This window comes from Anoplopoma fimbria, chromosome 10, assembly GCF_027596085.1.
Source record: "Anoplopoma fimbria isolate UVic2021 breed Golden Eagle Sablefish chromosome 10, Afim_UVic_2022, whole genome shotgun sequence".
Classification (NCBI taxonomy): Eukaryota; Metazoa; Chordata; class Actinopteri; order Perciformes; family Anoplopomatidae; genus Anoplopoma; species Anoplopoma fimbria.
The window spans coordinates 20,613,087-20,626,840 of record NC_072458.1 but is presented as its reverse complement, the minus strand read 5'-3'; the positions used below and the strand labels follow the sequence as shown (position 1 = coordinate 20,626,840).

The following is a 13,754-nucleotide window of genomic DNA, read 5'->3' as shown; positions in this document are numbered from 1 at the left end:
AGAGAGAGAGAGAGAGAGAGAGAGAGAGAGAGAGAGAGAGAGAGAGAGAGAGAGAGAGAGAGAGAGAGAGAGAGAGAGTGAGAAGGAGAGAGAGAGAGAGAGAGAGAGAGAGAGTGAGAAGGAGAGAGAGAGAGAGAGAGAGAGAGAGAGGAGAGAGAGAGAGAGAGAGAGAGAGAGAGAGAGAGAGAGAGAGAGAGAGAGAGAGAGAGAGGAGAGGAGAGAGAGAGAGAGAGAGAGAGAGAGAGAGAGAGAGAGAGAGAGAGGGAGAGAGAGAGAGAGAGAGAGAGAGAGAGGAGAGAGAGAGAGAGAGAGAGAGAGAGAGAGAGAGGGAGGGAGTCATTAGCTGTGGAGGCTCGTTGTTCTCTGCAGCCTTTAACTCTCCTCTCCGCGCCGCCGCTCCGTCACCTGCAGCCGGTGACCGAGTCCGCCGGTGGTCCGAGGGCCGTCGCCGAGGCTCCACCGGCACCGAGACGAACGGTTACCAAACACCTCCCCTACACCCCCATCCTTCCTCTCCACCCTCCTCCTCCTCATCCTCCTCCTCCTCCTCCTCCTCCTCCTCCTCCTCTGGCCGCTGTCGTCCTCCTCTCTCCTCCTCCTCCTCCTCCTCCTCTGGCCGCTGTCGTGCGCTCTCTTGTGCGCTCTCTGCTGCAGCGTCCAGGTCCAGGTGAGCCTAAATCGTCGCCGGCTCCTTCCCGTTCAATGGGATGGATCTGAATGGGCCGAGCAGGATGTGAAGCCTCCCCAGAAGAAGCAGGAGGATGGCTGGACCGGGATTGTCTGCGGTGCTGCAGCTGCTCCTGCTGGGCTTCCTCTCCGTGAACGCCGGTGAGTTTCAGTGGATGATGTGCTGGATGATCAAATCTTTGTTTATTCTGCTTGGACCAGAGCTGTCTGATGTGATGCATGTAGATATAGATCCCTGACATGACACATTGTTGTGGATGTGTCAGCATCAACGTGAAACAAAGGCGTTTTTAATGGCAACAAAAATGGATTGACACAAGTTAGACTCTATATCAAGACTGATGTGGTGCTTTATGTAAGTTTCCCTCCCCAGTTTGGGAGATATTTCTAGAAATAAGTCATTTTTGAAACGGTGAGCACATCTTTTATTGTAGTCTGTGGTTGGTTAAGAAAGCTCTGAATGTTTACATTTGCAAATATTCACTTCATTTATAAAAAAAAAAGATGTTAAAACTCTCACACTAAAAAAGGTAGATAAATGATTGGTTGATAGTCAGTAAATGTATCTGCAATACATGCTAAACATTTGCTTGCTCTAGTTACACAAATGTGAGGATTTGCTGCATTTCTTTGTCATATATGATAGTAAACTGAATATATTTTGCTTTTGGACTGCCTGTTGGACAACACAAGACATTCGACGATGTCACTTTCTCGAATAATCAAGACAATAATCAAAAGAATACTGTTATCGCTGCCCAATAACCTCCAGCATCAACATCCATACGTTTCCTGAAGAGTTATGAAACAGTATCAAATCAAACGAGGATGAGATATTCCTATTGAAAGCCCAACATGCAGCATACAATAATCATGTTATGCATGGTGGATATGGTACCTCATCTATCTTTCATGGTGTTGCATATTTTTAACCTGCAGCCGCTTACACTCAATGAGAACGTTCATCTCAAGCATAAGATCTTGGTTACATTGCGTCCCGATGATAAGCTGAGAGATGACAGATTGTCCTTTGAGAAGCCCAAGTCTTGGCGATAAGATCACGTGGGATTTATCTCATCCTCGGGAGATTTGATATTTGGCTTTCAGAGGGCTGGAGATGAATGTAGTTTTATGAGTTTTTGAGATTTTCTGCTCGTTGGCAGCAAACGGCTTAAGAATGGATGAGATATCCCTCTTTGATATTGTTTTTGTGTGTGTGTGTGTGAGTGTGTGTGTGTGGGAGTGTGTGCAGTGCTGGAAGATAAACAGCTAGTCAAACAGGGATTCGTAGCAATGTATCACACACATACGTACGTAAAGAAAACTCACCATCCACTCTGCATCGACAAACACACACAGAGCCTTTTGGAGCCAATGGAAGATGTGGCCAAAACCCAAAAAGTGACTTTCGCCAACACAATGATACACTCCGGTTTTCTATATTCTGGTGATTGTTTTAGCTTTGGGAAGAGAAACATGAATTGTGTTCTTCTTCCTGTAATGCTAGTATTTGCCTCTGCGAACAAGTTCCGAGGCCTGATGTTCAATATTTGCACAGGTGGGACAATTTGACAATCTAATTGGCAGAAAAGTGACAGACAGGAGTTCATGTTTGTAATGTGGAGGGTAAACAGAGAGGAACAAAGATAAATACACAGACACACACACACACACACACACACACACACACAGACACACACACACACACACACACACACACACCTTTGAAATGTTAAAATCCTCCTTGGAGCTGTGGAAAACTGTTGGTGATAATTATCTGTGGGTTTTCTGAGGCGACTACTCTCACCAAGAGGTCATGTGATCCATTAAAATGATTGATTACAGCTGCTTTAAGACACGTCGCACACCTGGAGGGGATGGTTAAAACTGGAAAAAGGGAAAGATGCTATTAGGCATCATGTTTTATGGCTTGTGGGTTTTATGTTGTCCATTCATGTCAAAGCAATATCTCAGGAACTCTCTGTAAGGATTTTGGCACATACGTCCACCTGGACTTAAGGATAAACTGATGCAATTTGGTGGTCAAAGGTCACCTAAAAAAATACATTTTTGGCCTTAACTCAAGAATGCATATGCTCATTAAGAATTGAATTAATAAATTATTATTTCACACAATTGTCTAACAGTATAAAATTGGCAAGTGATGTAATTTTTGGACAGACATGGATCTAAAGAGCAATTTAAGTGATTAGCGTGCTAAACCTAGTTTCCCCATAATTCCTCTGATGGAATTATAGACAAAAAAGAATGAGCTTGAATTTGTTTATGTGCTTGTCCATTTCCAGTATCAATAGCACAGAATATCACCTTCTAATGCTAATCCTGTATGCATGTGTGTGTGTGTGTGTGTGTGTGTGTGTGTGTGTGTGTGTGTGTGTGTGTGTGTGTGTGTGTGTGTGTGTGTGTGTGTGTGTGTGTGTGTGTGTCTGTGTGTGTGAATGTGTAAGCATGCGAGCCGGTGCGTGTGTGTGTGTTCTAGTAATGTCAAGGTCTTACTCGTCTTTTGCTTTTTACAAGGCAGGCTCATGGGAAATACAACCCCCGCCTCTGTTCATAGAAGACCTTGTGTTGGTCTCAGCTCTCATAAACACATACACACTTTCTCTCACACACACTACCAATTCTTTTTTGATCATCAAACATTGTATTCTGGGATGTGATTTTTTTTTTTTATTAGCCCAAATGGAAATACATCCCCATGAGTCACACTTTAATGAGATGTGCGTGGGAGAAAGTAGAGCGAAAAAGAAAGGAGAAGGTAAAGATGGGAAAATGTGTGTGTGTGAGAGAAACAACAAAGCGAGGACGGGTGAGAGGGAGATGGGAAACGCCGAGAGACCTGTGCGTGGTTAATTAGGCCTGGTGATAATGAAAGCAGAGGGATTAATCTGTAAGAGGAGAAGAGACGATTGACGAGAGAGAGCAAGAGGAGAGAGAGAGTTCAGAGAGAGAGAAAGTGATGGAGAGGGAAAGATATTTTGTGATATCTTTTTTATGTATTACAACAACAGGATATTCATGACCTGTCTCTCTTAATGAATTTGTTTCCTTTGGCCATGCTTCATGTGTGTGTGTGTGTGTGTGTGTGTGTGTGTGTGTGTGTGTGTGTGTGTGTGTGTGTGTGTGTGTGTGTGTGTGTGTCAGACTCCCTGCTGTCAGCTCCGCTCAATGTGACCATCAGAGAGATCGAGGTAAACTCTGCCATGGTCACGTGGGAAATCTTGGAGGGGGACCCCGTCATTGGATTCGCCATCACCCAACAGGTGAGTGTAGAGAGAAACTTTGGACAGAGAGGTTTTTAAAGAGGGATACATAAAGCGAATAAATGGCGTGAGGTTAAAGGGACAGGTGCATGCTGGTAAATCTAAAAAACAACAGGAAGTTAGCTGTAGTTTGGCATGCAAACATGGGCCTGTTCTTGCCAACATGGTCAAAGGTTGCAGCAGCATCAGTGGCCCTCTCCTCCTCTCAGTCATAATTTTGTCAAATCTGAATATACAGACATGAAAGACGGCACATTTGATACATTTCAGTGTGACTTACACTTTCCGAGAATATTTTTTTAAAGTCCATAAATCTGCCTAGAAGACACAGAGAAATTCTGCTCCTCATAACTCCAGAACTTGCCTGAGAATGATCACATTTTAAGGTTTGCTTCAGTATCAAAGTCACCCAGTGATAGTAGTCTATACATACGTGAGTACATTGCAAAAAGGATCTGTTAATAGATCATTAAGCACAAGTGGAATGCTGTCAATTCACCAAAAAGCAAACAAATATTGGCAAAAGGAAATAGTTCAAGACTCAAGTTGTAGCACCAAAAAGTAACTTACTGAATCCATGGCAACATCATATTTCCTGCTTACATCCCCCAAAGTACTCTGGGAACTGGAGTTCCAAAACGTATCCCCCAAATAAGAGTAAAACAAAGAATACAAATAGGAGTGGCATAAATCCATTAATAGTTAACTCTTGTTACTATTACTGACTGTTCTGATAAGCCAAATTCTTTGCAGCCCAATTGTTATGCCTTTAGTTACTTTTCAAATTAACTACTTTTAGAAAGGTCAATAAATTCTCCTGTTTAATTGTCCGGTAAATAAAAAAAGCCCGCTAAGAGATTTACTCTTAATCTAGCAGGAAGCAATTGACCTGAGCAAGCAGTCCAAGTCGTATACAAATGTACATTTCAATCAGAGCGCACACGGCCAGAGAGCCACTCTGTTTCTAACAGCTTGATTACATTGCAGGACAAAACCCCGGAGACTTAATTTCAGCTTTTAACTGTCAACTGTGCAAGAGAAACGTGTTTGCTTTTGCACCATGTCAGCCCTAACCAGAGGGCAGCTTGTTGGATTTTCTCAAGAGGGATCATCAGAAGGAAAATCAGAGCAGAAGAAATCTGCATTTGATAGATCATGGATCCAAGGAATCTTTAAGGAGTAGAACAGTCTTTAATAGTGCCTTGAAGTAGCAAGCTGGACTTGTGACTTCAGTTAAAGTGAGTTTGATTGCAGATTTTTGCTACTTTGGGGCAATATTATCCGTTCATGTCAAAGAAAGCACAAGTCCTCAGTGGTTCCCCCGGGATTCTGTACCTGGTTTGTTGGAATAACTTCAGAAACATGTAGAATCGAACGCCACAGTAATTTGCGCTTATAAAATATCAGACGGTGGCTTGATGCAGCAGTTTAACCCTGATCTGCACCTTCTACGCTGAGCTGATGCCAAAGGAAAGAGAATTCCCCTGCAGGGATCAATAAAGTATCACATTACATCGAGTCTCCTGGAACCTGATTTTCTCTTCCTCTGCCCTTTCTGTTCCTCGCTTCCTCTGCAGAAGAAGGACGTCCGCATGCTGCGGTTCATCCAGGAAGTGAACACCACCACGCGCTCCTGTGCACTGTGGGATCTGGACGAGGACACGGAGTACATCGTTCACGTTCAGAGCATCAGCATGGGAGGCAGCAGCCCGCCCAGCGAGCCGGTCCTCTTCAGAACGCCCAAAGAGTCGGAGAAGATGGCGTCCAAGAGCCCAGGTAAGGGACAATATCACATTCTTTTTCAATTTTTACTTGGTTGTCAAGGAATTTATCTGTGTTTTAAATGAGTAAATTCACAAAATCTATACAACTCTGGGTGTAAAATCAATTTAAAAAATACAATTCAAAGCACAAACCCTCTGTGGTTTCTTTTTTACTTACTGAGAGAAACACTGGCGCTTAATAAGCAGCTCATTTGTCCAGAATTCTATCTTCACTTATTGTTACTGGAAACGTTTTCTGAGCTGTCAAAAACCCTTAAAGTGATGAACACAATTGCAAAAAGTCATGCATTTTTATTTTTCGAGGGTGAAAACAGCCAAAAGCCTGAAACATTGATGAGCATGACATCAACAGAGCGAGTTTTCACTTCTGCACAGCACATGCTACAAACATTACATGACACAGGAACACTCAGAGAGAGTAAACAAACCGTAAATTCACACACATATATCTACACATGTACCTGAACATAACCACACATATTTTAATAGCATCTTTTCACCAGAGGCAATAACCCCGCAGAGTACTGTTTTAATTGCATTTCTATGCTTCATCACGACAAAGCAAATGGTTATTTGACAATCTGATACAAATCAAAGGCAGGCTGTCTTTGTGAGAACCCCCCCACTCCACCTCCCATACAATGGGCCGTTCTAATTCTCGAATGAAGAGGCTGCTGTTATCTGGAGCGACTCGCTGTACTTCCAATTTTATCATATCCGACCCAGTTACGGCGCCAAGAGCAGCTGCTTCAGAGGGACACGGTAAATGCTGAATGCTCAGCAGAAGCAAGGTGATAACAGAAAAAGTGGACATTAGGGACCGTTTGTTATTCATGAGGAGGGGGGGGCACGTCAAGTCATTTTTATGGCATGCAATGTAAATTTAAAATGCATAACGTTACCTTGGCATGCATAGGATTGCTCATATTCTTCACAGTTATTACAGGAAAGAACACCTGCTACTCTAGTCGTTCAGATTCCCAGCGGCTGTCATTACCCAGAGTGCAGTTTGGCTACCCGGTGCATAGGGCACCAACAGGAACTATTCACTTTTTTTTATAAAGAATAATAATTAAAAAAAAATCAACAGTCTGCACTTTATTCTAACAGCTAAAGTGCCAACTGATATTATTCTTGCTGCCGCTGCTACTGTTGTGTATGTCACAGTTTATTTAGTCATTAATATGCAAATGTCGCTAATGTAGGCTATGTGCAGGTAATGACGTGTGTTTGATGAAGAGACTTCTTGTGAGGAGGATTTGCATTTTGTTTCGGTGATAAATCTCACTCCCTCCGTGCTGTTTGCTGGTTGCATCGGCTGGACTAACTTAGCATCTTATTTTTTGATTTAGAGCTGTAATTGTCACAAGTAACTTCTGCAGTATCATAGGAGAGGACGCAGTAAGTTGGGGTGGTAGTGAGAGATCGTTTGGTCAGCAGGCGAAAGATTATGAATCACGATTGGCTATTAAATGCAACGGTCGGGAAAGGGGAAAGATTTTCCTTTTCTTTTTCTCCAACACTCCCTACCTTCAGTGTGAATATAATAAAACATTGTTCATGCAAATATGATTTTAAGGCTCGATACTATACCAATACATATGTCCCAGCAGCTGTATTTTGCGTAGGTGTTTAGCGGTACAATTCGTCTTGATGTCGAGGGGCGGACTCGTTTTGTTTTCTCAGACTTTGACTGAAGTTCCAGCTGTGCAAACAGTGTGTGTATGTGTGTTTATGGAAGCATTCATTAGCTGTCCTGATTAAATCTCTCAGCCATTATTGCTCCCCCCCCTTCTAAGCAGGTATTAATCAGCCAGACACCCGTTAGTATCTGCAGGCGCAATGCAACACAAAACTCCACTGTCTGCGTTCCTATCTGTCTGTTGACCTGTCTGAGGCTCATATCCAATGACAGCAAAAATATTGCACTGGAGTTTTGATAATGTAAGAAAATCTGTGATGTCTGGCGTTTAGGTGTAATTACTTTTTTTTTACAAGGAGCTGCAAAGTCTGCAGTTTTGTAAATCAATCTCTGACAGCAGTGAAATATTACGGCGGCTCCTCACTGTCGGAACGGTTTCAACCTTTAATTTATCTCTGAGAGTGGTGCGGCAGCAGCAGCAGCAGCCTGCTTCCAGTATTCACGTACTGTAGAGTACTGTAGAGTGTGGAAGATTCCCAGCACAACCAGGGTGCTCTGTATTACACTGAAATGGTAGATTATTGGTTTGGCTTGATGTATGCTACATAGAACAAAGAACAGATGCTTTGGCTCTACAATCATTTCCAATCATGACCAAACTGTTTACACACTTGTTAATAGGAGTGAAAGAGACCTAATGTATTGGATTTTCTTGTACTTATTCATCAAGTAACTTCTGTACCGAATTCTGGAGTTATTTGAACCCAAACCACAATCTTTTCCTAAACCAAAACTACAAAACTACTTAACCAGTTAGTTTTGTTGTTCAAATGCAGCAGGGACTTGCACAGCCACACTGATCAGTCGTGTTGCTATACTTTGCAAGAAAACGTAGGAAACACCTAACTTTTTGTAAGGTATTCAAACTGTTGTATGCAGAAACATTGACTCATTACGTTACTTTTGTTATTCAGTCCGGCTTCATCAAAGGTGCCTTTAAACAACTTTAAATGATCCACACCCACATGTCACATCTTTTGCATTTAACACTTTTAGAGATAAATGAGACTTTGTGGATTAACTAACCATCAGCAGTTAGCTTAGCCTCTGTGACTGCAAACAGCTCTCCAGAAGTCCCAACCTCAGCTGCACAGTTCACACATTGAAACTAGGCGACTCCAGAATATAGGCATACTGGTGGTAAATGTTAGCACTATGGGAGTAAGTTAACTTTGGGGTAACTGGGAGTCGTATGTGGTTGTGTGCTATGTAAGCACCTCCTTGCCTAGTCTGTCCTTAAAGCCACCATGCTGATTGTACTCCTGACTTTAAACCCTTAATCAGCGCTCTGCTGCTTTCTCCAGCCATCTGAAGGTTCAGTGTTCAGCCTCCATATCTGATAGACGTAGACGTCGACTCACAGATTCATGTCAAACCCACCAACCCGAGCTTATCGTATTCAGAGGTCTGCCCTCACAACAGAAACATGTAATTTGCCATTACTAACTTTCTACTCCCGCCTGTCGAGCCAGAATGATCACCATGGTAACAAGAGACTTGAGAGCAAGCCTGACCACGGGAGCTCCGTTGTTCTGGACTTGTTCTGATACACGACGGGCAGGATCGACCCAGTCTGTCTTCTGTCTCTAAATAAAGTGTGTTCTTGTGGTTTACTGTCAATATTCTAAAACAAATGGGCAAATGTGACTTTGAATGAGGTTTTCTTACTTTTGGAAAAGAACCTGCAGCTTGATTATACTTCAAAATGAAAGCAAACATTTAGACTCTTTGAAATGCTGCAGTGGTTTGTTGGTGTTCTTGAGCTGCAGCTTGGATGTTGACTTTTAATGTTGCTGCTCTCCTGGTGTTATGTGTGAGAATTATCTGCTTGGGTTCATCAAGAAGGCTGTGCCAATCATGATTAATGTGCCATGTATCCATAAAAACATTATTTTCCAGTTGACTAAATTACAGTAATTAACTCACGTTTCCTTACTTCCAAATGTAAGAACAAAATGAAATGTCTCACCATTTTATACATATATTTTACTGCAAAATGGGTATTTTATTGCATTGAGATTTTATTGGCTGTGGCAATTCCTTAAACTGCAGCAGTAAGCAGTTCTAGTAAAATAATGCTGTATTTACTGTTTTATAGTTTCAAAGTCAAACCCCTTCAACTAGCTCTGGAGACCCCCCTTAAAAAAGCTAAGTAAAGACATCTAAGTGACAGTGAATCATGCAACCCCTTTGATACCACACAGCACTTTGACAGGGAATTCACCGGTTTGACCAGGGGAAAAAGTACGGTAGCACCAGATCTGCTGTTGGCTGCACAAAGAGTGAGAGGTTGACTGTTCAAACCTTTAACCCTGTGACTGGTGAAATGCTGCAGCTGCCAGAGTCCTGTCAGCAGGAGAAACACAGTGAGTGATGGGGTCTGGGGTCCAGCTCTCTCTGTCTCTGTAGACCTCTGCTCTCACTTAACTTTAATCACAATGACCAGAGTGGTAAATTTACACCGGGCGGCCTCACCGCTCTCCCGTCTGCCCCGCTTTTATTCTTTTATCTATCCCTGCAGACTTTTCAGAGTGATGGCAATTTCACATCCTCTCTCTGGGACAATGAATCGCAGTGTGGCACTTTGTTGACTCTCTATGTGTGTGTGTGTGTGTGTGTGTGTGTGTGTGTGTGTGTGTGTGTGTGTGTGTGTGTGTGTGTGTGTGTGTGTGTGTGTGTGTGTGTGTGTGTGTGTCTCTCTCCAGACGAGGTGACGATGGAGGAGGTTGGTCAGGCTGCTCAGCTGAGAGCTGGAGAGCTCATCATCATTGTAGTGGTGCTCATCATGTGGGCAGGTAATCTTCCTCTTCAGCAACGCACATTTATCACCTCGGACCTTGTAGGGGAAACACTGTCTTTGGGGCAAATAAGCTCTCTGACTGAGGGTCTGTGAAGAGACAAACACAACGGCAGTGGAGTCATCTCTCCCTCTGTGATGACTGTTTTGTGCCCTGCAGTGCTTTCAGATGATTAAATACTTTTTTTTATGTGACCCGAAAGCATTAAATGAAGGTTTAAATTTTGTACATCCGTTCATGCAAAGCAGAAGGGTCAAATCAAATGAAGGTTTGTTTGCATTTTAGCTTTGTTCAAACTTTATTCAAATGCTGTATGACAACAAAAGAAAATATTTGCACTGAACTTTGAGAACTGCATATTTTTTTAGCCACTGGGAATTTTGGGATATTTGCCCCCCAAAAAAACGTTTTTGACGGGGAGCCATTTTTAGGGTTCAATATCTTAAAGAATTTAACTCTTAGAGCCATGAAATTTGTTAGGAGCACAGACCAAACGGTATATAACAGAATGAAATGACTTAAATGCATAAGCATATGTAATATATTTCTTTACTGGCCCTTGAAAATGAAAAAAAAGAGCACAATTGGTTGTTTTGGGGCAGTACTTCAAAGTATATACTTATGCACTTTTCCATATCTCCTGCTAGAAATACAGTGTTTGACTCAAGTGCCAAATTTCAAAGGCACAAACATCATAAGAATCAGAGTTACGGCAAGTATGGCAAGCCAAGATTGTAATGGAAGAGGAAGAGGTGTTTTAATCATAAAACATTTAATGAAGTTGAACTTTAGCCCTCAAACCAGCAAATACTGTCAGTAAACTGAATAAATCCCATGAACTCAACGGATTTCAAGGCAAATACTTTTACCACTGCAGAAGCTCTGACTCACATAGTATAGAGCAGTGGTTCTCAAATGGGGGTACGTGAAGGCACTCCAGGGGGTACGTGAGATTTTTAAAAAATATATTTAAAATTAGCATCCATTCAAAAATCCTTTAAAAATTGTTATTTAATAAATATTCAATAAAATATAAGTGTAAGTTCAACTGAATTTAATGCAACAATGCAATCGTCAGTGTTGACAGTTTAATAAATCAGACAGCACTTAGTATTACATCTTTTTTTCAACCTAAAATGCTTTGCACTGGTACTTGGCTAAAAAAATATTTCACAGGGGGTCCATCACTGAAAAAAGGTTGAGAACCACTGCTATAGAGAATATATTCATGCCATTCAGAGAGGGAAAACTAAGCATAAAAGTTAACTTTTTTTGCAAAGGTCCTTAATATGAAACATAGTAAGTATACTTTATTCCAGGACTTCACATACAAGTATGGCCATTTGCCATGTCACATTTCCATCATTACAACAAAGAATGAACTGTTGTTTTATATTTTATTACAAGACTTTGGCTGCTTCCTATTGAAGTCTCCCACTCATTAACTCTGTACTACTCAGCATTGTTTTACAGAAGCACACAGCTATAAATACTCCTTCCTAACCCACTTCACCAAGTGTAATGAGATACAAATACGGCCCAAATACTGTATTGCATATACATTAACAGCAAGCGGCTTGAATCTCCCTCTGCGATTACCCGTGAGATTATAAGAGGCTGAGATTCAAAGAGAGTTGAAGAGGGAGGGACAAAAGTGAAAAGCCGAGTCTTGAAAAGAGGAAAAACAAGGGCAGGATGATAAAACAAAAGCGAATTTCATTCTTCGGCCTTTAATTGGGCCTGGTGGGCATGCTGGGGGATATCACAGTGACATATCCCACCTTGCCCTTTGGTATTGCAGTGATCAGATGAGCTCAGTCTGACATAAGCAGAACAGACTGAAGCCCGTTCAGACCACATTCCTCCTCGCCTCCACACGCTGCTCCGCCACCGCCGCCATGAATTATTCTCTTTCTTCTTTTTCCCCCTGCTTGTTCTCTATCACTCTCAGCATCTACCTCTCCTGTGCCATGTTTTTAATCTTTGTGACTGAAGGCTGGCCTCACACGGCTATCTTGTCATCGAGTTCATATCTCTGTCTGTACGTTTCACCGTGTTCTCTGTTTCTCTCACTTCAGGTTGGTCTGCTTTATTGACACATCAAAGACAGTTGAATGAATGGAGATAATGTTGCTACACAGCATCACTTCTTCCACCTGTTATTGTGAAAAACGTGTTGCTTGTTAGAAATATTTATAGTTTTACAGGGCTAGAAACCAAATAAAAATGTAAGTAAGTGAAAAATAAAGAAGCATTATAAAGGGAGGATTGTAAAACAAGTAGCTTTAAAAGCTTATTTTACAAGCTTGACAGCATATTTACAGTGTTTAATGCAAAAACTGAAATTTGCAAATCTATTTCCTTCCAATATCCACCAACTTGCATGTTCGGGGGCTTCTGGTCATATCTGATGACCCTCATCAGCAGAGGAAGTTTCCTCAGTTGTCATTAAACATTATTCTCAGTACAATTTAAGATATATTGTCTATGTGAAAAGTTGAGATTGAATTTGAAAAAATGTGTGATTAATGTGGGGATTTTATAGCCAAGAAGCTTTGATATAAGGCTCTTTTATTTCTGATCTTTAAAGGAATACTGTGTCATTTTTGGAGACACGCTTATCACTCTCTTGCGAATGGTTAGATGGGAAGATTGATACTATCTATATCAAACGATTCCTTACAATCACAACATGTTTTTATCTCACAAAATACTCTGCTTCAGTTCATATATGTTGCTGTTTAGCTTTTCAAAAACGACATTTTCACTGTGGTTGAAAACTTCTCTCCCGAATGCACCTGTATTAACGTGGGGCACTAGCAGCAATCTAACAGCACCATGAAGTACATTTATACAACCACTATAACACAAAGCATGATAACTTACAATATTACTACAGACATTCAAAGATTAATTCAAAAACCTCAATTAAAGCTTCAAATAAAAAAAGAGATTCCAGGATTACTGTTCCAACAGCTTATATTGACCTCTGACCTCAGCGTGGAGGAGAGCAAAACAAAGCATAAAGAGAGACATTATTATTATAACAACTAATTATCACGTGCATTTGTTTCCCAGGGGTGATCGTTCTCTTTTGTCGTCAGTATGACATCATTAAAGACAACGAGCCCAACAACAACAAGGACAAAGCCAAGAACTCCTCAGAGTGCAGTACTCCGGAGCACCCACAGGGGGGGCTACTGCGCAGCAACGTCTGAGACCAGCCCTGCAGAGCCTAGTGCAATAACCAACTCCTCGAACCTCAGGACAGGTGAGGAACTGGAGATCTTGATTTACTGTCATCTTATGTAATAACGTTATCAACTTTATTATATGTAGTTTTTTGTTCTTTATGTAGTTCTAAGCTTTTTTTTTTCCTTCTTTTCCATCATGTTGTTAGCATCCTTCTGCAACAACCTAAAGGTGGAAAACAAAGAACATATTGTACACTCTGTCATAGGCTTCTAGTTTATAAAGGAGTCCGCTGGAAACAATAAGT

At 41.6% G+C, this 13,754-nt stretch overlaps 1 protein-coding gene across 1 annotated transcript; it reads left to right on the top strand.

Moving 5' to 3' along the window:
• The first annotated feature begins 761 nt into the window (after nucleotides 1-761).
• On the top strand, nucleotides 762-13,473 carry fndc5b (fibronectin type III domain containing 5b). Its single transcript, XM_054606521.1, has 5 exons — nucleotides 762-828; nucleotides 3,853-3,971; nucleotides 5,549-5,747; nucleotides 10,163-10,252; nucleotides 13,334-13,473. Exons 1-5 carry the CDS (start codon nucleotides 762-764, stop codon nucleotides 13,471-13,473), a joined length of 615 nt encoding a protein of 204 aa, XP_054462496.1.
• Nucleotides 13,474-13,754: the final 281 nt, after the last annotated feature.

Coding starts and splice junctions, on each gene's coding strand:
- fndc5b (XM_054606521.1), top strand. CDS start 762: ATGGCTGGACCGGGATTGTCTGCGGTGCTGCAGCTGCTCCTGCTGGGC. Junction 3,972..5,548: donor GATTCGCCATCACCCAACAG/GTGAGTGTAGAG, acceptor CTTCCTCTGCAG/AAGAAGGACGTCCGCATGCT. Junction 10,253..13,333: donor GGTGCTCATCATGTGGGCAG/GTAATCTTCCTC, acceptor TTTGTTTCCCAG/GGGTGATCGTTCTCTTTTGT.